Below are 25,633 nucleotides of genomic sequence, written 5' to 3'. Positions count from 1 at the left end.
ATTGAAATTAGATATAATAACAGTCACAGAAATATCCATCTGAAGCAGGGTGGATTTGATTTAAATCGGACTCGGAGGCTGAACCTGAGGAATCCCAGCCTGCACAGGATTCCCCGCCTCCAGAACCTGCAGAGCCAGGCCTGGGGCCTGAGCCTGAAGGGTCCTCACCTGTGCTGGATCCTCAGGTGCAGGCACCAGCTGAGTCTGCTCTGGCTCCACAGGTGATGGAGGACCCATTGCCTGCAGGTGCTCCACTCTCAGCCCCGTCAGGGGAAGAGGAGGTTGCCTCTGGGTCCGGTAACCCTCCAGCCTCTACTGAGCTGCAGAGGCTCAGGGCAGAGAGGCGGACAGAACTAAGTTCCCGCAGGAGGAGTGCTCGCCTCCAGGCCAGGAGAGGCGAGTCACCTGTGGACTGGGGCCGCCCTATGCCTCGGGGCAGATAAAAGCCTGTCTGCACCCTGACCTGCCAGATCTCCTGACCTCACCCGACTCCCTGCCTTGGACCCAGCTTCAGCTTTGACGGACGGCCTCAATACTGCACCCTCGACCTCGGTCTGGACTCGGACCTCGCCTCACAGAAACCCACGGGACCAGCACAGGGGCAAAAGTGGAATCAGCTGCGTATGGCGCCACCTACTGTTGGCTCCCTGCCTTCCGCTCTCCTAGTCCTAAAGGGCGCTAGCAGCCACCGTGGCGCAATACAATTCATGCAGTTTTTGATCTTTGTCTATAATGACTTCGTACGCGTTACCTGACCGGAGAACGGCATTGCGAAATTCACAGAGGCATGCCCTGGCTATGTTTCGGCTTGCCTGCAGTTTTCAAAAGTGCAGATTAGGAAGAGCTGCCTTGAATTGCGAGCTGGATTGCATTTCTACGCCACCCGCCTTCCCGCCGCTGGCTCGGAAGGGGTGCGGGTCAAGCTGGTATCTGAAGAAAACAGGAAGCAAATTTAGACTGAGTCAGGCTGCTGTTTTTGTTGTCATGCCGGTTTCCTTTCCATTTCATTACCCTTCGCCCCAAGGACACAGTTATAATAATATAATAATTTATTATTTATATCCCACCCATCTGGCTGTGTCCCCCCAGCCACTCTGAGCGGCTTCCAACAAAACACTAAAATACAATGACCTATTAAACATTAAAAGCTTCCCTAAACAGGGCTGCCTTTAGATGTCTTCTAAAAGTTTGGTAGTTCTTTTTCTCTTTGACATCTGGTGGGAGGGCGTTCCACAGGGCGGGTGCCACTACCAAGAAGGCCCTCTGGCCGGTTCCCTGTAACTTGGCTTCTCGCAACGAGGGAACCGCCAGAAGGCCCTCGGCGCTGGACCTCAGTGTCCAGGCTGTTGCAGCAATTATAAAAATGCATTAAAAATTAGTTTAAAACAAATTAGAACAAGATGTGCCCTAATCTGTGCTTTCTTCCTAGAAGAAAAGGTGCTGAAACGCCCCTTGAATGAACCTTTATTCTAGTACAGGGGACTCCCCATTTACAGAGGTTCTGTTCCCGGCGCCTGCGCACATACATGATATTGCGTGTGGTGATGAGCGGGGAGGCTCCTTCCTTATTCCCCAGCCCTGCCTCTCCAGCTCCAAGCAGAAAGGAGCAGGACAGCTTTCTCATGTGTCAGCTGTTAGCCGAGAGGCTGTGCTGCCCAGCTGAGGGGTGGCAGTGCTGTGCTCTGGCAAGCTCCAGCTAAAAAACACACACCCCTGATTCTAACATTTGAGCATTTATCTCAGTTGTCAAAGACCCGGGTAAAGGGATGCACATGCAGCATTTATCACCATACATCACCCTACTGCAAATGCAGAAGAGCCCAGACTCACTGGAACCAACTCTGGGTTTGGGGCAACTGTCTAAAATGCTTTAAAGGGTTTTAAAAATCTCTTCTCCTTGTGTGCAGATGCGAAGAGACATCGCGGGGGGCCTCGTTCTCCCGGGTCCATCCTCGTCCGGCCTTGACACCGTTTGGACTCCAGCGCCACGATGGGGTTCTGCCGAGCCAGCCTTTTGGGTTTGCTCTTGCTGCACATAACAGCTGGAGTGATGGGTGAGTAAGACGCTGGTGAAGCTGTTTGCGCGCTGGGGAGAACATCACCAAGGACTTGTGTAGAGCTTGTTATTTGGAGATATTCCCTTAGTTCTGAGAAATCGGTCAGTGGGCAGCCTGAACCAAGAGCCCAGTTGCTGCTGCACAATTTTGACCCTGGAGGCTCTGAAGAGTAAAGCTGTTTCTCATTCCTCTAGTCCAGCGGTTCTCAACCTGTGGGTCCTCAGATGTTGTTTGACTACAACTCCCATCATCCCTGAGCTCTGGTCTTGCTAGCTAGGGGTGATGGGAGTTGTAGTTCAACAACATCTGAGAACCCACAGGTTGAGAAAGGCTGCTCTAGTCTGTTCATGGGCCCAGAATCATTACCTCATGTCTGAAGTGCATGAGGTACCAGCTGGGAGCAGTTTTCTGGATGCGCAGCTCAAAACAGCTAGATGCTAAGGCCACATTCATTTAAAGCACTTTATCACTTTAAACAGTCCTGGCTCCCCCCCCCACAGAATTATGGGAGCTGTAGTTTGTCAAGGGTGCTGAGAGTTATTAGGATATACCCATATTCTCCTCCCAGAACTAGAATTCCCAGAGTTCTTTGGGAAGAGGCATTGGTGGAGAAACCACTCTGGAATTTGTGAGGCCTCCTGCTGCATTTCCTCATCAAAGGCAGAGGCCAAAGTGTGCTTGCTTCTGATTCTGTGGTTCCAGGGCACTATGCCATTTTTAAAAATTAAATACTCTGCAGGAATACAGGCAGAGGGCCTTCTCGGTAGTCGCGCCTGCCCTGTGGAACGTCTTCCTGTCAGACGTAAAGGAAATAAACAAGTACCTGACTTTTAGAAGACACCTGAAGGCAGCCCTGTGTGGGGAACTTTTTAATGTTGGATTTTTACTGTGGTTTTATAATTGTTGAGAAGCCCAGTCAGATGGGCGGCATATAAATTGTTGTTGTTGTTGTTGTTGTTGTTGTTGTTGTACTTGTTATTATGCTTTTTCTGATTCACACTGCTGACAGGCACAATTGTAGTCATTATATTTATAGAATTCTCTTGACTATTTTGGGACTGCATTGCCCGGAGCAGAGCAGAGGAACTATTTCAGGTCAACTGTTTCAGAGGACCGGGAACATCAGTATACAATAAGTGGGACCTGCAACTGTATGATGCAGTGTAAACAGGGCCATTCCTAAAGGTGTGCAGAGCCCCAGTCACACTGTTTGGGGGTAGCGGCCCGGTATAATGTGTGTACCGTATTTTTCGCTCCATAAGACACACTTTTTTCTTCCTAAAAAGTAAGGGGGAATGTCCGTGCATCTTATGGAGCGAATGCATGGTCCCTGGAGCTGAATTGCTCCAGGGGAAGTGAGTGTTGAAACAAAGCCGCTGATCGTTTGCCGATCGGGAGCGAGATAAGGGACGCTAGCAATAAAGGAGGCTTCCTGGGGGGGGGAGAGGTAAAGACAGCAAACTTGCAAGGAAAGGAGACAGGAAGACTAAAGCAATGAGGAGAGAAATTAGAAGAAAAGGAGGAGGAGCAAAAAACTGCTCCAGCTAAGGAAAAGACACTAAGGCAAACAAGAGGGAAGGGAGTGTTGAAAGGAAGCAGCTGAACAGTAAGGGATCAGGAAGGAGATAAGGGATGCTAGCGATAAAGGAGGCTGCCTGAGAGCGGGGAGGTAAAAGCCCATGGATCCTCAGGATTTTTACATTGGGTCACCCGAAATTCACCATCAGATCACATAGCATGTCCATGGCTACAGCCTGCACCAAAAAAATCACACATCCACTGTTTTGTGGGGCTGCAATGGTGCAAAAACATGGTTACAAAACACGGGTCCACATGGATCCTTAGGATTTTTGCATTGGGTCACCCCAAATTCACCATCAGATTACATAGCATGACCACTACGATATATCATTTTGGGGGTTTTTTCCATGCTGAGTCCCCTTGCAAGGGCTGCCCTGTCCTCCTTCCACGTCTGTCTTTCCTGGGGGGGCCTTGGAGTGAAGATGTGTGTCTTGTTCTGCCCCACCCAACAACTGACCTCTTCCTTATCCCATCCAGGTAGCCGGCCCTGCATCCCAAAGTTCTTTGGCCGGGACTTGATGGTTTGCGTCTGCAACAGCACCTATTGCGACACGCAGGACCCGGTCTCCCTCCCGCCCGCTGGCTACTTTGTCAAGTACGAAAGCAGCAAGTCCACTAGCCGGATGGAGCGCAGCGAAGGGAAATTCCAGGGGAAAACGACCACCCCGGGTACCCCTTTTTGTTTGTTTTTTTTCTTTTTCTTTCTCATTTATTGTTTCACATAAAACTTTGCTATTAATGTACATAAAAATAATTACACAAATCTAGAGGGGAAAATGCCTGTTGTCTTTGTCCATGGAGTTTTCTTGGCAGGGATACTGGAGTGGCTTGCCGGTTCCTGCTCCAGGTGGATCACGTTTGGTCAAAACTCTCCACTATGACCTGTCCATCTTGGGTGGCCCTGCACAGCATAGCTCATAGCTTCTCTGAGTTATTCAAGCCCCTTCGCCACGGCAGTGATCCATGAAGGGGTTTATGGAAGTGATGTATGGAAGTGACAGCTGGACCATAAAGAAGGCCGATCGCCGAAGAATTGATGCTTTTGAATTATGGTGCTGGAGGAGACTCCTGAGAGTCCCATGGACTGCAAGAAGATCAAACCTTTCCATTCTGAAGGAAATCAGCCCTGAGTGCTCACTGGAAGGACAGATCCTGAAGCTGAGGCTCTAATACTTTGGCCACCTCATGAGAAGAGAAGACTCCCTGGAAAAGACCCTGATGTTGGGAAAGATGGAGGGCACAAGGAGAAGGGGACGACGGAGGATGAGATGGTTGGACAGTGTTCTCGAAGTTCTTACATGAGTTTGACCAAACTGTGGGAGGCAGTGGAAGGCAGAAGTGCCTGGCGTGCTCTGGTCCAGGGGGGTCACGAAGAGTCGGACACGACTAAACGAATAAACAACAAAGAGGAGAAAATCTAAAATATTCTATCCTATTTTCCCCCCTGCATTATTAAATCTCTCTGTATAGTGATTTGTCTTCCCCCAAATTAAGATGACATTGACATGAAGATGACACTGGCCCACTTTGCATACAGCCTTGAATATTTGCTTTATGAACAACAGCTGCAGTTTCACATGAACAAGCAGCATTCGTTGGAACTTCCTGGAGAAATGAGCCTGGCTCCCTCCTTTTGGCCGGCTGGTCAAGGCTTCCTTGACCCAAGAGGCTTTGGGGAAGGGACAGCTTTGCATGAAAGCGCTGGTGACTTTTTGGAGTCCTCTGGGTGTGAGAGAATCAAAGAGTTGGGATAGTTTGTAAGCTAGGGTGGGGGAATGCTATCAATGAGTCAGAAATTAAGTAGTCATAACAAAAGAAAAAGAAAAACCCTATGTAAAAATCACATAGAATTTTTTTTGCTCTCTGGTGCCATCTGCTGTTGCATGTTTATAATGCATTCAAAGCGTTGTTTCTTGACTAATGGAGCTGAGTCCAGAGAGTAGATCGGATAGCCATCTTCAAATAAGGGCTGTCACGTGAAAGATTAAGGAGGCTTGTTTTCTCCTGCTCAGAAGGGTAGCACTCAAACCAGTGACTTCAAGTTACAAGAAAGGAGATTCCGACTCAATATCAGGAAGAACTTTCCTACAGGAAGAGCTGTTCAACAGTGGAACGGTCTTCCTTAGGAGGTGGTGGATTCTCCTCCCTTGCAGGTTCTTAAGCAGAGATTAGATGGCCTGGATGCTTTAGCTGAGATCCCTGCATTCAAGGGGTTGGACTAGATGACCCTCAGGGTCCCTTCCAACTCTACGGTTCTGTTGACCTCTCACGATGCCTCGCAGATAGAGGATAGAGAATCGGGTGTCTGAATGTGCGTCTCGAAACTAGCCTTCAGTATACAGTGGTACCACTGGCTAAGAACTTAATTCGTTCTGGAGGTCTCTTCTTAACCTGAAACTGTTCTTAACCTGAGGTACCACTTTAGCTAATGGGGCCTCCCACTGCTGCTGCGCGATTTCTGTTCTCATCCTGAGGTAAAAGTTCTTAACCTGAGGTACTATTTCTGGGTTAGTGGAGTCTGTAACCTGAAGTGTCTGTTTAGTCTGGAAAAGAGGAGACTGAGAGTGGATGTACACATGAGGGATGTGGGGGGGGGGGGGGATGCCATCAATAAGTTAGAAATTAAGTACTTATGAGTCCAGAGAGCAGATAGGATAGCCATCTTCCAATATATAAAGGGCTGCCACATGGAAGATGAAGCAGGCTTGTTTTCTCCTGCTCCGAAGGGTAGCACTCAACCAATGACTTCAAGTTACAAGGATATTTCAAGTAAACATCAGGAAGAACTTTCTGACAGCAAGAGCTGTTTGACAGTGGAACAGTCTCCCTCGGGAGGTGATGGACTCTCCTTCCTTGGAGGTTTTCAAGCAGAGGTTAGATAGCCATCTGTCATAGATGCTTTAGCTGAGATTTCTGCATTGGACTAGATTTCCCTTGGGGGTTCCTTCCTAATCTACAATTCTATAAGCCTGGCTAAACACGAATGTTTTCAAATTCCCTTGGAAAGGTAATAATGATGGCATACCAGGGAGCCAGTACTGAAAAGGCCCTGGTGGATGTCTCACCAGTGGCGTAGCGTGGGGGGTGCAGGGGGGCCGGCCGCACCGGGCGCAACATCTGGGGGGGCGCGCGCTCGCACTCGCAGCTCTCTGCCCCTACTAAAATCCACGGGTTAGGGGGCGCAAATTACTTGCCTTGCCTTGGGTGCTGACAACCCATGCTACGCCACTGTGTCTCACTCCTGCTGAAAGCACACCCTTCATTCCTTCTGTATTTCTGCCACTCAGCCCTGGTCCTGGTTCTGGAGGTGGCCCAGCGGTACCAAATCATCAAAGGCTTTGGGGGCTCCATCACTGACTCGGTTGGCATAAATGTCTACTCTCTGACACCAGAAACCCAGGACAATCTGCTGCGTTCCTACTTCTCAGATGAAGGTAAGGGCTCAGGGACTGGTGGTTGGAGTGGGTTGGGGCAATCAGCACTTGGGGAGACCAGGGAAAGGGCTGGATCCATCCAGCAGTGACCAGGTCTTTGGGTCTGAGGCTACATTGCCAACATCTAAGGATCCAGACCTGATTCCTGGCTCTGAGCTGGGGGGATCAGAGGGGCCGCAGATCCCAGGATGGTGGGCAGAAGTCCATTCAACCACATTCAGCAACAATTCCCCTAGAACTAGGAACCTCACGCTTTATAGTTTTAATAAAAATCTCAAAGCGGTTTACAGCATATTAAATAAATCAAGCAATAAAACAATAGCCGGGCGATGTTTCCCTGGCCTCATGAGCAGCCTCTTCAGTAGGGCTGGTGAGTCTGGGCCTCGCCCCCTAGACCAGGTGGAAAAGACCTTGCAGGGAGCGGCCTTCACAGCCAGGCAATGTTCCTCCGGCCTCATGAATTAAGATCTTTAGAGGTCCCAAGCACTTCAAAGCTTTGGTGCCCTCCATATACAGTGGTGCCTCGCAAGACGAAAAGAATCCGTTCCGCGAGTCTCTTCGTCTTGCGGTTTTTTCCGTTTTGCGAAGCAAGCCCATTAGCGGATTAGCGCTATTAGCGGTTTAGCGGCTATTAGCGGCTATTAAAGGCTTAAGGGATTAGCGGATTAGCTGCTAAAAGGCTATTAGCGGCTTAGATCAGCTGATAAGCGGCTTAGATCAGCTGTTAAGCGGCTTAGCGAACAGCTGTTAAGCGGCTTAGGGGCTTGGGGAAAAGGGGGGGGGGGGAGGGGAAAAAACCCCAGGAATCGCAAGACATTTTCGTCTTGCGAAGCAAGGCCATAGCAAATTCGTTTTGCGAAGCACCTCCAAAACGGAAAACCCTTTCGTCTAGCGGGTTTTCCGTCTTGCGAGGCATTCGTCTTGTGGGGCACCACTGTATATCTAATTCAAAATACAATGAATTGTAGAATAGCGTATTTTTCGCTCCATAAGACGCACTTTTTTCCTCCTAAAAAGTTTGGGGAAATGTCTGTGCGTCTTATGGAGCGAATGTGTGGTCGATCGCTGGCTCCCTTTCTGGCCCTGCTCCCTTGCCCAGGCCTCCATTGTTGAATGTTCTGCAGACGGAGGCTGTTTGTTTCCCAGCGACATGTGACTGGCTGATTAGATTATCTGTCTGGAAACTGTAGAAATGGCTCCCTTTCCTTTCCTAAAGAAGCTGTAGAACTGTGAGTTGAACCCCATAAAAACCGGATTTTTTCCCTTTGCAAAGTACCGTATTTTTTGCTCTATAAGACTCACTTTTTCCCTCCTAAAAAGTAAGGGGAAATGTGTGTGTGTGTCTTATGGAGCGAATGCAGGCTGCGCAGCTATCCCAGAAGCCAGAACAGCAAGAGGGATTGCTGCTTTCACTGCACAGCGATCCCTCTTGCTGTTCTGGCTTCTGAGATTCAGAATATTTTTTTTCTTGTTTTCCTCCTCCAAAAACTAGGTGCGTCTTGTGGTCTGATGCGTCTTATAGAGCGAAAAATATGGTAAGCTCAACTTTGAGCTGATCCTCAAAAAAGGAGGCTTTTCCCCTTTGCAAAACAAGCTGCACAACTGTGAGCGGATCCCCCCAAAAACGGGGCTATCCCCCTTTCCTCCTCCTCTAAAAACTATGTGTATCTTATGGTCAGGTGCTTCTTATGAAGCGAAAAATACGGTAGGTTTTTTTTTTCCAAAACAAAACAGACAGTAAGATGGGGAATAATGTTTTTTTATATATATACTTCCACTTTATTTATATTTTTTAAAAATTCTGCTTTTTCTAATTGCAAAGTCTTTGATCAGACCCTTATGTAACACATCTGCTTCTATACTTAGTAGAGACGAGGCATTCAGCTGCCTTATTGCATAGTAGTTCTGCTGGAATTTTTTGATACACTTCAGCTGAGAAAATGAACGCTCAGCCGAGCAATCTGTGACCGTTAATGTTAAAAATTAGGCAATGGGAAATTTACATGGTGCCCCCTTTCCCTTGATGCCCTAAGCATGTGTCTATTTTGCTTAATGGTTAATCCAGCCCTGGAGATCAGAGGCTCTGCATGCAGAAGGCTGAGTCCCCAACATTTCTACTTGGGTAGAAGGGCTGAGAGAGATCCTGGAAGAGTGGCTGCTGATTGGAGTAGACCAGGGAAGCTGTGGTCCTCCAGACTGTACTTTTTGAGAATACTAAGGAAAAACCATCTTCCGCAGAAACTGCTGCTTGCCTTCTATCACTGTGCCATTGAGAGCGTGCTCACTTATGGCTTATGTGCGTGGTACGGAAGCTGTACTACCCAGGACAGGATGGGGTTGCGCAGGGTTGTTAAGGCAGCAGAGAGCATTGTTGGCTGCCCAGCTGATTTATGCCACAAGGTGCCATAGGAAGGCACTGGACATAGTAAAAGATCCATCGCATCCTGGTCACTGTCTCTTCGAGCTCTTGCCATCGGGACGGAGATACAGGACGATGAAGACAAGAACGAGCCGTCTTAAGAACAGCTTCTTCTCCAGAGCGATCTCGGCCCTGAATGGGAAGCCCGGACTTTGAAAGTCATCTAATCTCCCTTGCTGTAGTATACTGTATTGTTTAATTAGTGTTTTTATGGAGCAGTCAAGTAATTTCGTTGTCCCCGAAGTGGGCAATGACTCTATATATATATATATATATATATATATATATATATATATACATATACATATATATATATATATATATATATATATATATATATATATATATAAAATGTTGCTAAACTACAACTCCCATCAGCCCTGCCCATTGGCCATGCTGGCTGGGGGTTGGTGGGAGCTGGAGTCCAGCAGCTTCCAGGAGACTCACAGTCAGTCAGTCAGTTTTATTGCACATAGCCAAAGGCTGCCGCAATGTACACAGAATCATTCAACAATTAAAAGAAAATATACTGGATTGATACAAAAAACTTAAAACATTTATATTATCAAGACATTACCTACTCTAAACAGAGCTATAAAAGTACCTCAATATACAAGTTAAGACATTAAACAATAAAATTTATAAGCTAAAATTATCACATGGCCACTAATATATTAAAAAATAATGTTAATTAATACAATGTGCAATTATATTCGGAGTTTGGTGATAAAGATAGAATATACAGGTGAAACTCGGAAAATTAGAATATCGTGGAAAAGTTCATTTATTTCAGTAATTCAACTTAAAAGGTGAAACTAATATATGAGATATACTCATGACATGCAAAGCAAGGTATGTCAAGCCTTTATTTGTTATAATTGTGATGATCATGGCGTACAGCTGATGAAAACCCCAAATTAACAATCTCAGAAAATTAGAATATTAAACGAAATCAGCAAAACAAGGATTGCAAATAGACCAATATTGGACCTCGCTTTGCATGTCATGAGTCTATCTCATATATTAGTTTCACCTTTTAAGTTGAATTACTGAAATAAAGCTCACTGGAAGGACAGATCCTGAAGCTGAGGCTCCAAGACTTTGGCCACCTCATGAGAAGAGAAGACTCCCTGGGAAAGACCCTGATGTTGGGAAAGATGGAGGGCACAAGGAGAAGGGGACGACAGAGGACGAGATGGTGGGACAGTGTTCTCAAAGCGACCAGCATGAGTTTGACCAAACTGCGGGAGGCAGTGGAAGACAGGAGTGCCTGGCGTGCTCTGGTCCAGGGGGTCACGAAGAGTCGGACACGACTAAACAACAACAATAACTGAAATAAATGAACTTTTCCACGATATTCTAATTTTCCGAGTTTTACCTGTAGCTTGATGCAGCACTCAGCTCGATGGATCGGTGCTCTGATTTGGCATAAGGTGGTCTTCTCTCCCTCCACACCTGCAGGAATCGAGTACAACCTCTTGCGCATGCCCATGGCAAGCTGTGACTTCTCCGTGCGCCCGTACTCTTATGCCGACTCGCCGTACGACTTTGAGCTGAAGAACTTCAGCTTGGTTCACGAGGACATCAAACTGAAAGTGAGTGGGGCGGCCACGGAGGTGGCGGAGGGTTGGCAGGCAGGGGGTGGCGGCTGCAGCCTTCCTCCCTTGTGGGCAGAGGCAGAGAACCAGTGTGGTGTAGTGGTTAAGAGCGGTAGTCACGTAATCTGGTGAACTGGGTTCGCGTCTCCGCTCCTCCACATGCAGCTGCTGGGTGACCTTGGGCCAGTCACACTTCTCTGAAGTCTCTCAGCCCCACTCACCTCACAGAGTGTTTGTTGTGAGGGAGGAAGGGAAAGGAGAATGTTAGCCGCTTTGAGACTCCTGAAGGGGAGTGAAAGGCGGGATATCAAATCCAAACTCTTCTTCTCTTCTTCGTTTATCTTGCTTAATTTATATTCTTCTTTGGCAATCCCTCGTAGCCAAGTAAGATTGTCTTCCATAAACACGGTTTTAACAGTGAGTCCGCAAGTGACTGTGGAGGCCAGTTCTGGACCCACATGTCCTTCCACAGTGGGGACATAGGTTTCCAGGCAGGAGTTGATCACGGTGAGGGTTTGCCAAGCGTGCCTTCCTCTTAGCACGTTTCTCCCTTGCGTCCTGAGTTTGAGCGTCTTTAAAGCCCATGGCACCTTTGGTAAAGGCTGTTCTCCAATTGGAGCGCTCGCAGGCCAGTATTTCCCAGTTGTCGGTGTTTATTTAATTTATATCAGGTGCGGGGTACATCTTTGGTCTTCCAGATGTTGCTGAAATTCAACTCTTGTTGTCCCTGGGCCACCCTCTCCCTGGATGACCTGCAGCGGGACTTTATTTTTCAGATACGGCAGCCAATGTCGATAAAATCAATTCCCTGCTGCCTTCAGTTCGAACAAACTGGTTATGTTTAACACAGCAAAGTTTGCAATAAAAGCTTCTCAACTCAGGAAAGCCCAAGAGTCCTGTCTGGTGCCCTAAGTTTTCTGCCATTTGTGGATTATAATGTTTTCATCATATGAGCTATATTATGTTTGTGAGACCCGTTGTTTGTTTCTTTCTTTGTTTTGCGCTGTAACCTGTATTTGGTTTGACCAGTAGAACCTGATGATGATTATGATGATATGGCAACACCCCCAAAAATGGTTTTAAAAGGATTTGCTCTAGAATATGCAGAGGCGTCCTTCCGGCTGTCAGCATCGCCCTTGAGCCAGTGCCACTAACTGGACTCATCCACTTCAGCCCCGACTGGGCTAGGCGAGCTGGGTAGCACTTCCAGAGACCACCTTCTGCACAGGAACAGGTCAAAGTGCTGTGGACTCACAGCTTAGAGTTGTGAGCACCAGATTCACTTCCGCAGGTAGACAGTCGTCGCACAGCAGAGTACAGCAGAGTATATAAACAACTCGGAGAGCAGCTCTGTAGAATATTCTCTTTATAACTACAACTATTATACAACTATATACAGAGCTAAATGAGCCTAAGCATAAATGAATGCTAAACCGCACTGAGTGTCTGCAGCTGCTCTTAGCAGCAACCTTATCTAAACACACAATCTCTCTCTGGAACTATCTCTCTCCGACACACTGACTGACTGACCGACTCACTGGCCGACTGACGTGGTGCTGAAGCAGAATAAGTAGAGAGCAGAACACACCTCCTCCTCTCTGCAGAATCAGCAGACTCCTCAGGAGATTCTTGGATATGCGAGGGGTGAAATCTCCTCACCGGCCTTGAGCTGTAATCAAACTAGTTGCACTTTTTGAAGGAATAACCGGAGCTTCAGCTCCTTTTGTCTGAAATCTTCCTCACCGGCTCCTTGCTCTCTTTCTACCCACAGATCCCCCTCGTTCACCGTGCCAAGGCTATGTCTAAGAAACCCTTATCCCTTATGGCCAGCCCATGGTCCTCTCCGCTTTGGATGAAAACCAGCAATGCGTGGAAAGGGAAGGGGTCCCTCAAAGGGCAGGCGGGAGACCGCTACCACAAGGCGTGGGCCAACTATTTTGTCAGGTAAAATCGGTATTAGCGGAGGGAAGGGACCGAAGATGAGAGAGAGAGCGTGGACAGCGGCCTAGCTAGCCGCTTGGGTGCCTGGTGCGGGGGTGTGTCCTGCCGCCGGTGGCAGGGCGATCCGTGCCCATGCGGACAGGGCGAGCCTCTCCGACGCCTCCACCTCAGCTATAGGGAGGCGGTAGGCAGGCGCAAGTCCCACGCTGCCTTTTCAGGAGCCACCACGTCACTCCTAAAAAGTTTCATGAGCCCAATTTTTTAAAAAGAATAGTTTGGATTTGATATCCCGCCTTTCACTCCCCTTCAGGAGTCTCAAAGCGGCTAACATTCTCCTTTCCCTTCCTCCCCCACAACAAACACTCTGTGAGGTGAGTGGGGCTGAGAGACTTCAGAGAAGTGTGACTGGCCCAAGGTCACCCAGCAGCTGCATGTGGAGGAGCGGGGAATCGAACCCGGTTCCCCAGATTACGAGACTACCGCTCTTAACCACTACACCACACTGGCTCTCTAAAAAACTCATGTTGTTGGACCCCCCTCCAGTGATGACACCTGGGGCAGACCGCACCTCCCCCTTCCTCCACCACTGAGCGTGGATTAATGGTGCTCTGGGACTCTGGGAGACCAGGATTCACATCCCCACTGGGAAGGCTTGGCCCAGTCGCTGAGTCTCTCAGTCTGACCGACCTTGTTGTGATGATGGACGTACGAAGCTGCCTCGTGCTAAGCCAAAGCCCTTGGCTATCTAGTCCAGAGGCTGCCAGCCATGGCATGTGTGCGAGGGCCTTCATTGGCCAGGGGCTGTGAGCTTTCATTTAAACACACACACACACACACACAGAGTAGTCTCTAGGCCTGGTAGAAAGAAAGAAAACAGCCACGTACTACCCATCTACGTGGACGCGGGTGGCGCTGTGGGTTAAACCACAGAGCCTAGGACTTGCTGATCAGAAAGTTGGTGGTTCGAATCCCCGTGACGGGGTGAGCTCCCGTTGCTCAGTCCCTGCTCCTGCCCACCTAGCAGTTCGAAAGCACGTCAAAGTGCAAGTAGATAAATAGGGACCGCTCTGGCGGGAAGGTAAGCGGCGTTTCGTGTGCTGCTCTGGTTTTGCCAGAAGTGGCTTAGTCATGCTGGCCACATGACCTGGAAAAACTGTCTGCGGACAAACGCCGGCTCCCTTGGCCAGTTAAGCAAGATGAGCGCCGCAACCCCAGAGTCAGCCACGACTGGACCTAATAGTCAGGGATCCCTTTACCTTTACCTTACCCATCTACGTAGTTTTTTTGACTTGGGCCAGCCTGGCTGTTGCCTCCTGTCAGCAATCTTAGCCATTGTGGCTGCTAGCCATTTGCAACCTTCTCCTTGAATTGGCCTAATCTTCTTTTAAAGCCATCTAGGTTGGTGGCCGGTCACTGCCTGGTGTAGGAGCAAGCTCCATCATTAGCCCTGCATGAATAAGTCCTTTTTTTGATCTGTCCTCACCTCAAACTTCCAGCTTTTAACCTTCATTGAACGTCCACAAGTTCTTCTGATAGGAAGGAGGGAGAAAAGCTTTGCTCTGCCCACTTACCCCATGCCAGGTGTAAATTTCATAAACTTCTGTCTTTTCTCCAAACTAAAAGGTCCCAGACAATTGCTTCTTCCTCATTTCCGTTACCCTTTTCCCCTGAACCTTTTCCAACCCTACAGTATTGTTTCTGAAGCGACCAGAACCGAACACGGCATTCGAAAGGCAGCCGCACCACAGATTTATACCTTAGTATGGTTGCTTAGAATCGAAGGTTTCGAGGCAGTCTCACTTAAAGCAACAGGTATATTCCCCCCGTCCCTCTGCCAGGTTCCTGGATGAATACGCCAAGCGGAATGTGACCTTCTGGGCGGTGACGGCGGAAAATGAACCTAGCGCGGGACTTCTGGAAAACTACCCTTTCCAGTGTCTGGGCTTCACAGCTGAGCAGCAGCGGGACTTTATTGCTCTGGATCTGGGCCCTGCCCTGGCAAACAGCTCCTACAAGGATACCCGGCTCATAATCCTGGATGACAACCGCATACATTTGCCTAGCTGGGCCAAAGTGGTGAGTACCGCACGGTGTTTTATTTGAAAAAAGGAGGTCCCAGTAAGCTCCCTCCCCCATAGCGGATTTGAAAATAAAGGACCAGCAGCCTCGAAAATAAGTGCTCAGCAGCCAAAATAAGGGATTTTCAGAGCACAGGTATGCTCGACTTCTGAGCCCCTCCAAGCCAAAGGCAGAAAGCCCAGCCAGCAGCCAAACAAAGCCTCAAGCGGTGGTTCCCACAGCGCAGCAACCCGGCAAAGGGGATGCAGCAAGGGAAACCACCGTCCCCTCTCCGCTGGGAAGCGCTGAGCAAAGGCGAGTCCCCAGGCAACGCGGCCGATTTGATCGGCACAAGGCATGCAAGCTCCACCCCCCAGTCGTTCTTAGACTCCTTATTGGGTGAGCAACGCAGCCAAGCAACACAGTTGGAGCCTCTCTCCTCCCTGACCGGCAGGGAGGGAGAGGGGCTGCGTCCTTTGAAACCCGGAAAATTTAAGGGACATCATCAATAAGGGACAGCAGCGGGACATGGCGCTGGGATAAGGGACTGTCCCGCTATATAAGGGACGCTTGACAGCTATGCCCTCCCCTGCCTGCCCCCCCCCCCCGCCACTGCTGCTTTCGGCCCACTGGAGGCGTTTTGGTGTGAAAGTAGCACTGCTAGAGCTGAAGTACTTGATCTCCTTCCTCAGGGCCTGTAAGACAGAGCTATTCCACCTGGCCTTCAATTTGAATTAGCATGATTCTCCGTTCCCTTTTCCCTTTCCTTTTTTTATGAAGATACCCTTCTGGGACCCCACATTTATACTCTTCCCTGGTCTCCTTGCTGGCCCTAGTAGGACAAACTTGGCCAGTTAGCCCTGGTGATCATTTGATGTTTCCTGACTGGGTTGCCCCCCCCCCCACAAAAAAAAGACCCTGAATTTTTGAATTTTATTGACATTGATACTGCATTATGTGTTTTTATGTTGTTTTTAAGTCGCATTTTAATCATTGTTTTATATTTGCTGTTAGCTGCCCTGAGCCCGGTTTTTAAACCGGGAAGGGCGGGGTATAAATATAATAATAATAATAATAATAATAATAATAATAATAATAATAATAATAAATTGTTGTTGTTTTCCCTTATTTCCTTGCCGTGTGAGCCGCTCTAGCCGGGCCACTTTGTTGTAGACCTGCATTGGTGCATCACACCAAAGCGCCACCTTGTGTTAGAGATGAACAGCTTTGCTCGACCACAAAGCAGCACGGTTAGAGCGGCTGACACGTCAAGCAAAGGAAGAAAAAGAAGAGCTAGCTGCTCTAGCCGTGCCACTTTGTGGTAGAGCAAAGCAGTCCTCCTCTACCACAATGTGGCGGGGCTAGAGCGGCCCACACGTTAAGGAAAGGGGGGGGGAAAGATATGTACCATATTGGCCTGAATATAAGCCACGTTTTCCCCACCCTCCCTCCCAAATTCTGACTGTGAAAAGTTAAAGTGTGGCTTATATTCGCGACCTTATGTTGCCAGCAAAGCTCCCCCAGGAAGCAGCCCGGGTATTATTTTCTTTTTCTTTTCTCCCCTTCAATTTTGAAAGTGCGGCTTATTTGTGGGTGCGGCTTATATTTGGGCCAATACGGTACTTGAACATGTTTTGAATATGATTCCCCCCTGAATAATAATAATAATAATAATAATAATAATAATAATAATAATGTGTATGTTTTTAAATGATTTTTCCCCCTGCAGGTTTTTTGTTTTTTTGAATTAATATGCCCCCCTTCCTCCCCTACAGAGGTTGGCAGTAATCAGAGGCGCCAACGAAAATTGTGGGTTGCCAGATGCGACGTCCTGACGTTGCTGTTCCCTTTCTTTCTCTTTTTTTTTTATAATATTTTTTTATTAAGTTTTTTACACAAAATATAAAACAAAACTAAACTAAAAAAGAAAACAAAAAACAAAAGTTACACAATACAAGAACACATAAAACAACAACATAATACAAAACGAATCAGAAAAGAAAAAACGTTAATAAAAACAATTCCATCTTTATAATAGTTCTTTCATTTACTTATTTCACGACTTCCCCAAACCTCCCTCCCTGTATTCCAAATCACTTATTCGATCAGCAAATCCCTATCCTCTGTCTCAATTAGTCCTTGTCATAGTTTTAACATTTTTATATAACTTGATCTCTTTAAAATATTAAATCCTTAAATCTTTACACTTTAAGGCTTTTATACTAATAACCTTTTAAATTCAATCTGATGTCATTTTAACATTCATTGATCTTATAATATTTTTGTAGATAATCTTTAAATTTCTTCCAATCTTCTTTCACCGTCTCTTCTGCCTGGTCTCTGATTCTGCCAGTCATCTCGGCCAGTTCCATATAGTTCATCACTTTCATCTGCCATTCTTCCAGCGTGGGTAGCTCTTGTGTCTTCCAATACTGTGCAATAAGTATTCTTGCTGCTCTTTCTCTGTCCGTGTGCATTTCTTCCCCCTGGCTCGATGATCAACTGACGCTTCCTTCTCTTCTTCTGCTAGGTGCTGAGCGGAGACAGCCCGGCTCACCGTTACGTCCACGGCATTGGCGTCCACTGGTACCTGGACTTCATTGCCCCCATCGCCAGCACAGTAGGAATCACCCATCAGCTCTTCCCGGATTACTTCATTATCTCCACCGAAAACTGCGCTGGGTCACACTTTTGGGAGAGGGACGTAGTCCTCGGCTCCTGGGATCGGGGGAACCAGTACAGCCGCAACATTTTGGCGGTAGGACCTGTGGTGGCCGGGGTGGGGAGGTGGTTTGGGCCGCCCTGGCTCCTTCTCTCCTCTCCCCTCCAGCAAGACTCTTGATCTCAAGAGTTATGAGTTCGAGCCTCACGTGGGGCAAAAGATTCCTGCATTGCAGGGGTTTGGATTAAATAATAATAATAATAATAATAATAATAATAATTAATAATAATAAAAATTTGTATTTATATCCCGCCTTCCCCAGCTGAAGCCGGGCTCAGGGCGGCTAACAACAATAAAAAAACCAACATTCTAAAATCATTTCATTATAAAACTAATTCAAATCAAATTTATGGTAACCATTGGGCTAGAGTTCTGTGAAGATTGCCAAAGGAGGGAGTCAGGCTGTGCCCTGGCCAAAGGCCTGGTGGAACAGCTCTGTCTTGCAGGCCCTGCAGAAAGACGTCAAGTCCCGCAGGGCCCTAGTCTCTTGTGACAGAGCGTTCCACCAGATCGGAGCCACAGATGACCCTTCTGACTCTTTGCAGTTAAAACCTAGCAGCTTCTCCTTACAGAACCTTAACCAACACGTCACGGGCTGGATCGACTGGAACCTGGCCTTGGATCTGGAAGGCGGACCCAACTGGGTCAAGAACTTTGTGGACAGCCCCATCATCGTGGATGCGGGCAACGATATTTTCTATAAGCAGCCGATGTTCTACCACATGGGTCACTTCAGGTGAGACGCTGATGCCTGGAGCTGGCATGTTTGCTGCCCTTGTGGTGTACTGGATAGAGGCCTGGCCTGGGTCCTGGGTTCAAATCACCCAACCAGCGCTTACTGGATTACCTATCAGACTATCATTCTTATACGAAATCACGCGCAGGCTTTGAGATAGGAGCAACGGAAGAACGTAGAGAATGGACTTTGGGAGCTTAGAAAATAAATATAGATGTAATAATAATAAAAGCACGAGGGAAGGGGTGACAGGAAGTCAAGAAGAAAATGTGTAACAACAACAAAATGATACCGTATTGGCCTGAATATAAGCCACACCCGCAAAGAAGCCGCATCTTTAAAATTCAAGGGGGGGGGGGAGAGAAAACGACAATGCCTGAATATAAGCTGCTCCCTTAAAATTGGAGAGGAAAAGAAAAGAAAATTAAATTCAAGGAATAAAATAGTGGTTTTATTTTACCATATTCCATATATCTAGTACAGTGGTACCTCGGGTTACATATGCTTCAGGTTACATACGCTTCAGGTTACAGACTCCACTAACCCAGAAATAGTGCTTCAGATTAAGAACTTTGCTTCAGGATGAGAACAGAAATCGTGCTCTGGAGGCACAGTGGCAGCGGGAGGCCCCAGTAGCTAAAGTGGTGCTTCAGGTTAAGAACAGTTTCAGGTTACGTACGGACCTCCGGAACGAATTAAGTACTTAACCCGAGGTACCACTGTATTTGGAAAACAGTAGCTAAAACCGCAGATTGCTATTCCGCAGGCACTCACACCTGCAAATGGCATATGTAGAAGAGAATCCTACGGGTGCTAGAGAGGACTGACCAGTGGGTTAAACACCTGTTCGTAGCACCGTAAATTCATATAAAAAAATCAGTACTGCACTGTAAAATACGGGGAAAGCGATGGATGACATTAGAATTGATTGCACAACAGTCTCAAGCTCGCAAATTGGCAATAAAACATTTCTTTGTTCCGTATGACTTTATGTCTGTTTTAGCAGCCATATCGTAAAAGCCAATTTTTGTAAGGTCGCGAATTTAAGCCACACTTTAAATTTTCACGGTCGGAATTTTTTTGGGGGGAAAGTGCGGCTTATATTCGGGCCAAGATGGTATGTATGATTGGAATTATGAATTATTACATAATTTGGAAGGTTTAATAAAATATTTTTTAAAAAAAAAATTACCAAAATAATAATAATAAGTCCCCAAGCACTTACCACAAGGCCAGGCTTTCCTGGTCGTCTTCTGATGAGGAACTCCCTGGCTGAAACCTGGCAGTTATCAGACTCTCTGTCTCCTCTCTCTTTCTCCTCGCAGCAAATTTATTCCAGAAGGCTCCCAGCGCATTGGGCTGAGCGTGGTGCAAAAAGGCATCGGGTGCAGCCTGGAGCACGTGGCTGTACTTCGCCCCGACGGAGCTGCCGTGGTCGTTGTTCTTAACCGGTGAGTGTTGGGCACTTGGGTCGAAGGCACAGGGCAGATCTTGCAAGCAGGGAACTGAGAGAGGGAGACAAGCCAGTGGCAAGCAGAGTACAGTCATACCTCGGGTTACAGCCGCTTCAGGTTGCGTTTTTTTGGGTTGCGGACCGCCAAAATCCGGAAATACCGGAACGGACTACTTCCGGGTTTCGGCAGTCATTCATGTTTAGCTGGGCATGTTTAGCCTGGAGAAGAGGAGGTTAAGGGGTGATATGATAGCCATGTTCAAATATATAAAAGGATGTCATATAGAGGAGGGAGAAAGGTTGTTTTCTGCTGCTCCAGAGAAGCGGACACGGAGCAATGGATCCAAACTATAAGAAAGAAGATTCCACCTAAACATTAGGAAGAACTTCCTGACAGTAAGAGCTGTTCGACAGTGGAATTTGCGCATGCGCAGAAGTGCCGAATCACAACCCAGTCGTGCGCAGAACGCTGCGGGTTGCGAAAAAGCATCCCACACGGATCACTTTTGCAACCCGAGCGTCCACTATAAAAGCAAAGAGAGAAACGGCGCATTGGTGTAACAGTTCGGCACCGCGGGGCAGTCTAGCCTGATAGGTGAGCTCTTCAGAAAGCACAGTTGACCATATCATGTCAATCCAACCTTTTTTTAAAAGATAGGTCAGCCTTATTCTTCCAGAGCAGTCTTTATTTTTCAGCACGTGCTACTAATGAGCACTCATTCTGATCTGTATGCAGGGAGAAGAAACGTAATCAAAGTTACAAAACATAGGAGCAGTACAGAGACTGTTTCCCCCCTGCCCCCCCCCAAAAAATAGAGATTAGATAATGCAGAAAAGTAAAAACATTTTTTAAAAAACCAGTCAAATCCTCTTAAGCTAATTTCAAGGCTTCTGAGAGCAGTCTATTTCAGCCATGAAATGTTCAGGGGAATGTGTTGTTGTTGTTTTTTTTAAAAAAATATCCTCCTCAATGTTAATGAGAGGGAGGGAGACCCATCTCACCAGGGAGATTCCAGTTAGAGGGAGCCACCACCTAGAAAGCCCTGTCATTGTTGAACACCAACCCATGCAGTCCTGCTACGAAGTATTGTTTATTCCTCCTCTCACGTTCTTAATTTGCCTCCTTCCCCTTCTCAGCTCCGGGTTCAACGTCCCCTTTGCCATTTCCGACCTGAATGGCCTTATTCTGACCGAGATCCCCGCCAACTCCATCCAGACTTATCTGTGGAAGCGCCAGTGAGCCCAGCGCTCAGGATTTCACCCCACACACTCGGAAAACTGTGAGCTTCTTCAGCACGATGCACAACGATACCCAGGCCTGGTTTGAGGCCTGCTTCGCTTCCTCTCAGATCCAAGTGGGCCTTACTTGGTGAATCTACTACTGACCGGGCCTGGTTTGGGATCTACCTCATGAACTTGCACTTAAAGCGGATTTAAGTGGCGACGCTTTTGTTTCTGCCGCACATTTGAAATGAGCCAGACTGCAGCGAGACCTGAAGGAAACGACCGGAAATTTGTTCTCTTGCTCAGCGCAAGAAGGGAAACCACTCTGAGCATGAGAGCGCCCAGATTGAACGAAATAAAATGAAATAAAATGAAGAAGGCCCTGCTGGATGGGTGCCCAGATTTGAAAGGGAAACTATGTGTTCTCTTTGCCTGCTGCTTAGGAGCCTGTTGTTGTTGTTGTTGTTATGTGTGATTCTTTTTCTCATCGGACTTCTGGCATTAAAAAAGATCCCACTTGGCCACGTTCCCTGCTCTCTGTGTTTCCTCCTCATATCCGCAAGAGCTGTGTGGCTCCTCCACACACGCACCCCCAAGCGTGCCTATATCCTCGGGGATCTCCCAGTTGAAAAGGGATCATTGGAAGGGATCCTGAGGGTCATCTAGCCCAACCCCACCCTATCGCGACACACGGTCCCCCATCCAATTGGAAACCATACCAGACCCTGCTTAGCTTTGAAAATGTAATGGCAGTTTTAGTGCTGCACCACTTTTGGTCTACAGTGGTACCTCAGGTTATGTACTTAATTCGTTCCGGAGGTCCGTTCTAAACCTGAAACTGTTCTTAACCTGAAGCACTACTTTAGCTAATGGGTCCTCCTGCTGCCACCACGCCGCTGGAGTACGATTTCTGTTCTCATCCCAAAGCAAAGTTCTTAACCTGAAGCACTTATTTCTGGGTTAGCGGAGTCTGTAACCTGAAGCGTATGTAACCTGAAGCATATGTAACCTGCAGTACCACTGTATTTTACCCTCTGTGGGTACTTCCAGGCTTTAGACAGTTCGGCAGCACTCAGCCATTGCTGTTCTGCTTTGACCACAAGTGGAATCGCAACTCTGCTTTCGGGTTTCTGAAATCCCAGGTTAAGTTTCTGGTCACTTCCACACCCGTGCATTTAAAGCACAACACTCCCCACCCCACCCCTTTCTGTGGGGGGGGGGACTACAACTCCCAGGATCCTTTCAGGGAATCCATGGCTATAAATGTGCTTTAAATATATGGTGAAGATGTGCCCCAGCCTTTTCCTCAGACCCCACCATTGACATAAGGGGGCATGATTTTCACTGGGACCATATGCGGCCTAGGACCCACGTACCTACGGGACCGCTTCTCCTGGTATGCCCCACGGAGGACCTTAAGGTCCACAAACGACAACATTTTGGAGGTCCCAAGTCGCAAGGTGGTTAGATTGGTCTCAACTAGGGCCAGGGCCTTTTCAGCACTGGCCCCGACTTGGTGGAATGCTCTGTACCATGAGACTAGGGCCCTGCGGGACTTGACATCTTTCCACAGGGCCTGCAAGACAGAGCTGTTCTGCCTGGCCTTTGGTTTGGACTCAGTCTGACCCTTATGTTTCCCTCCCCTTATGGTTTTGATCTATGAGCTACTACTAAAATGAGGCTACATTTTAAATTGCATTTTAATTTGTATTTTAAATTGTTTTTCCCCCCTATTATGCTTTTACTGTAATTTTACCGGTGTTAGCCGCCCTGAGCCCGGCTCTGGCCAGGGAGGGTGGGGTATAAGTAAATATTATTATTATTATTGTTGTTGTTGTTGTTGTTATTAGTGGCCATGTTTAAGGTGGAAGGTGGTGGACTCTCAATAATAATAATAATAATAATAATAATAATAATAATATATCTTTATTGTCATTGCCCCCTTCGGGGACAACGAAATTACTTTGCTGCTCCATAAAAACACTAATTAAAAAATATAGTAAAATACAGCAAGGGAGATTAGATGACTTTCAAAGTCCGGGCTTCCCATTCAGGGCCGAGATCGCTCTGGAGAAGAAGCTGTTCTTAAGACGGCTCGTTCTTGTCTTCATCGTCCTGTATCTCCGTCCCGACGGCAAGAGCTCGAAGAGACAGTGACCAGAATGCGATGGATCTTTTACTATGTCCAGTGCCTTCCTATGGCACCTTGTGGCATAAATCTGCTCTAAGGTGGAGAGTGGGCAGCCAACAATGCTCTCTGCTGCCTTAACAACCCTGCGCAACCCCATCCTGTCCTGGGTAGTACAGCTTCCGTACCACACACATAAGCCATAAGTGAGCACGCTCTCAATGGCACAATGATAGAAGGCAAGCAGCAGTTTCTGCGGAAGATGGTTTTTCCTTAGTATTCTCAAAAAATACAGTCTCTGCTGCGCCTTCTTCACAAGCCCCCTTGTGTTGACACTCCAGGACAGATCCTCTTGTAATTCAATGCCCAAAAATCTGAACGTTGTTACCCTCTCCACACAGACCCCATCAATCAAAAGTGGCTGGACATTATTTGATGGCTTTAAGCAGAGGTCGGATGGCCAACTGTCAGGGCTTCTTCAGCTGTGATTTGTGCATTGCAGGGGTTGGACTAGATGACCCTTGGGTTCCCATCCACGCCTATGATTCTATGAAATACTTCTCCTCACTTGGTGAACTCTCAGTCATTATTCCTGCCCCTCCACTGCAGTTTAGAGGGGGTGGCGCTGTGGTCTAAACCACTCAGCCTCTTGGGGTTGCTGACCAGAAGGTTGGCGGTTCGAATCCCTGCAACAGGGTGAGCTCCCGTTGCTTGGTCCCTGCTCCTGCCAACCTAGCAGTTTGAAAGCATGCCAGTGCAAGTAGAAAAATAGGTACCGCTCCGGCGGGAAGGTAAACGGCATTTCCGTGCGCTGCTCTGGTTCGCCAGAAGCGGCTTAGTCATGCTGGCCACATGTTCCGGAAAAACTGTCTGCGGACAAACGCCGGCTCCCTCAGCCTGTAAAGCAAGATGAGCGCCGCAACCCCAGAGTCGTTCACGACTGGACTTAACCGTCCTTTACCTTTAAGAGAAGAAATGGATATAACGACAATGCTGTTTTGGAAGGGGTTAAAGTCACAGAGTAATAATAAAAAATAATAATATGATCAAAGTATGACTCCACAATAATTGCCCAGTGTGGAAGCAGTCTCCCTCATCTTTCCAAAATATAAAAATTGCCTAGTTTACTCACTAGGTGGGGCTGGAATTTGTCATAGCGCTGGGAGTTTTTCTCTCTGTACCTGTCTTGCTGGATAGAGACAATTAAGTCTTGCTTTGCCTCTGGACAGACATGTACAGTGGTACCTCGGGTTAAGAACTTAATTCGTTCTGGAGGTCCGTTCTTAACCTGAAACTGTTCTTAACCTGAGGTACCACTTTAGCTAATGGGGCCTCCCACTGGTGCTGCGCTGCCGCCACGTGATTTCTGTTCTCATCTTGAAGCAGAGTTCTTAACCCGAGGTACTATTTCTGGGTAGTGGAGTCTGTAACCTGAAGTGTCTGTAACCCGAGGTACCACTGTACTCTAAGCCTTTCATAACATCCCACATTTCCATCTCTCATTTTGCATCTTTGGCCTGCATTAAAAAACAAACAAGCAAAACATTCAAACCTCTCGGTTGCCAAACGTTCTGGAAGCCAAATGCTGAAAACCCAGAAGTGAATGCTTACTTTTTTATTTTTATTTTACAACAAGAGAACTTGACAGGCATTACTTTAATCAGGATGTAGCATTTAACCAGTTCATCACCAGAAAATAAAAGAACAAATGCACATGTCTTTGTTTAAAAGAAGTGAATGCTTACGTTTTTGAATGCACCTTGGAAGTCGAATGGCTTCTAAGGCACGTTTTTCATTATTTTCCCATTCACTTTGCAGCCAGCCCTTTGATCCTCAGTTTTCGAGCGTTTCGGAAGTCAAACGGACTTCTAGAACGGATTACAGTGGTGCCTCGCAAGACGAAATTAATTCGTTCTGCGAGTCTCTTCGTCTAGCGGTTTTTTCGTCTTGCGAAGCAACCCTATTAGCAGCTTAGCGGATTAGCGCTATTAGCGGTTTAGCAGCTATTAGCGGCTATTAAAGGCTTAAGGGATTAGCAGATTAGCTGCTAAAAGGCTATTAGCGGTTTAGCGGCTTAGAAAAAGGGGTTGGGGAGCGGAAAAAAATCTCAAGACTCGCAAGACATTTTCGTCTTGCGAAGCAAGCCCATAGGGAAATTCATCCTGCGAAGCGCATTGAAAAATGGAAAACCCTTTCGTCTAGCGGGTTTTCCGTCTTGCGAGGCATTCGTCTTGCGGGGCACCACTGTACATTCGAAAACCAAGGTTCCACTGTACTCTGTA

At 47.4% G+C, this 25,633-nt stretch overlaps 1 protein-coding gene across 2 annotated transcripts in view; it reads left to right on the top strand.

Annotated features, from left to right (window-relative positions):
* The window catches only part of LOC310666982 (lysosomal acid glucosylceramidase-like), a 38,137-nt gene extending 16,392 nt beyond the window's left edge, over positions 1-21,745 (top strand). For both annotated transcript variants that reach the window (XM_083418566.1, XM_083418567.1), the window contains 10 exons: positions 1,908-2,054; positions 4,116-4,307; positions 6,926-7,072; positions 10,953-11,086; positions 12,861-13,033; positions 14,869-15,106; positions 17,619-17,846; positions 18,383-18,546; positions 19,872-19,997; positions 21,137-21,745. In XM_083418566.1, the coding sequence (XP_083274692.1) occupies positions 1,991-2,054; positions 4,116-4,307; positions 6,926-7,072; positions 10,953-11,086; positions 12,861-13,033; positions 14,869-15,106; positions 17,619-17,846; positions 18,383-18,546; positions 19,872-19,997; positions 21,137-21,239 (1,569 nt within the window). In that variant the 5' untranslated portion in view covers positions 1,908-1,990 and the 3' untranslated portion in view covers positions 21,240-21,745. The remainder of the gene's footprint in view (positions 1-1,907; positions 2,055-4,115; positions 4,308-6,925; positions 7,073-10,952; positions 11,087-12,860; positions 13,034-14,868; positions 15,107-17,618; positions 17,847-18,382; positions 18,547-19,871; positions 19,998-21,136) is intronic.
* Positions 21,746-25,633: the final 3,888 nt, after the last annotated feature.

The sequence above is a fragment of the Podarcis tiliguerta genome (assembly GCF_965153285.1).
Source record: "Podarcis tiliguerta genome assembly, chromosome: 16".
Classification (NCBI taxonomy): domain Eukaryota; kingdom Metazoa; phylum Chordata; class Lepidosauria; order Squamata; family Lacertidae; genus Podarcis; species Podarcis tiliguerta.
Note: the sequence above shows the minus strand (reverse complement) of the source record. Positions and strands in the feature narration are given on the sequence as shown.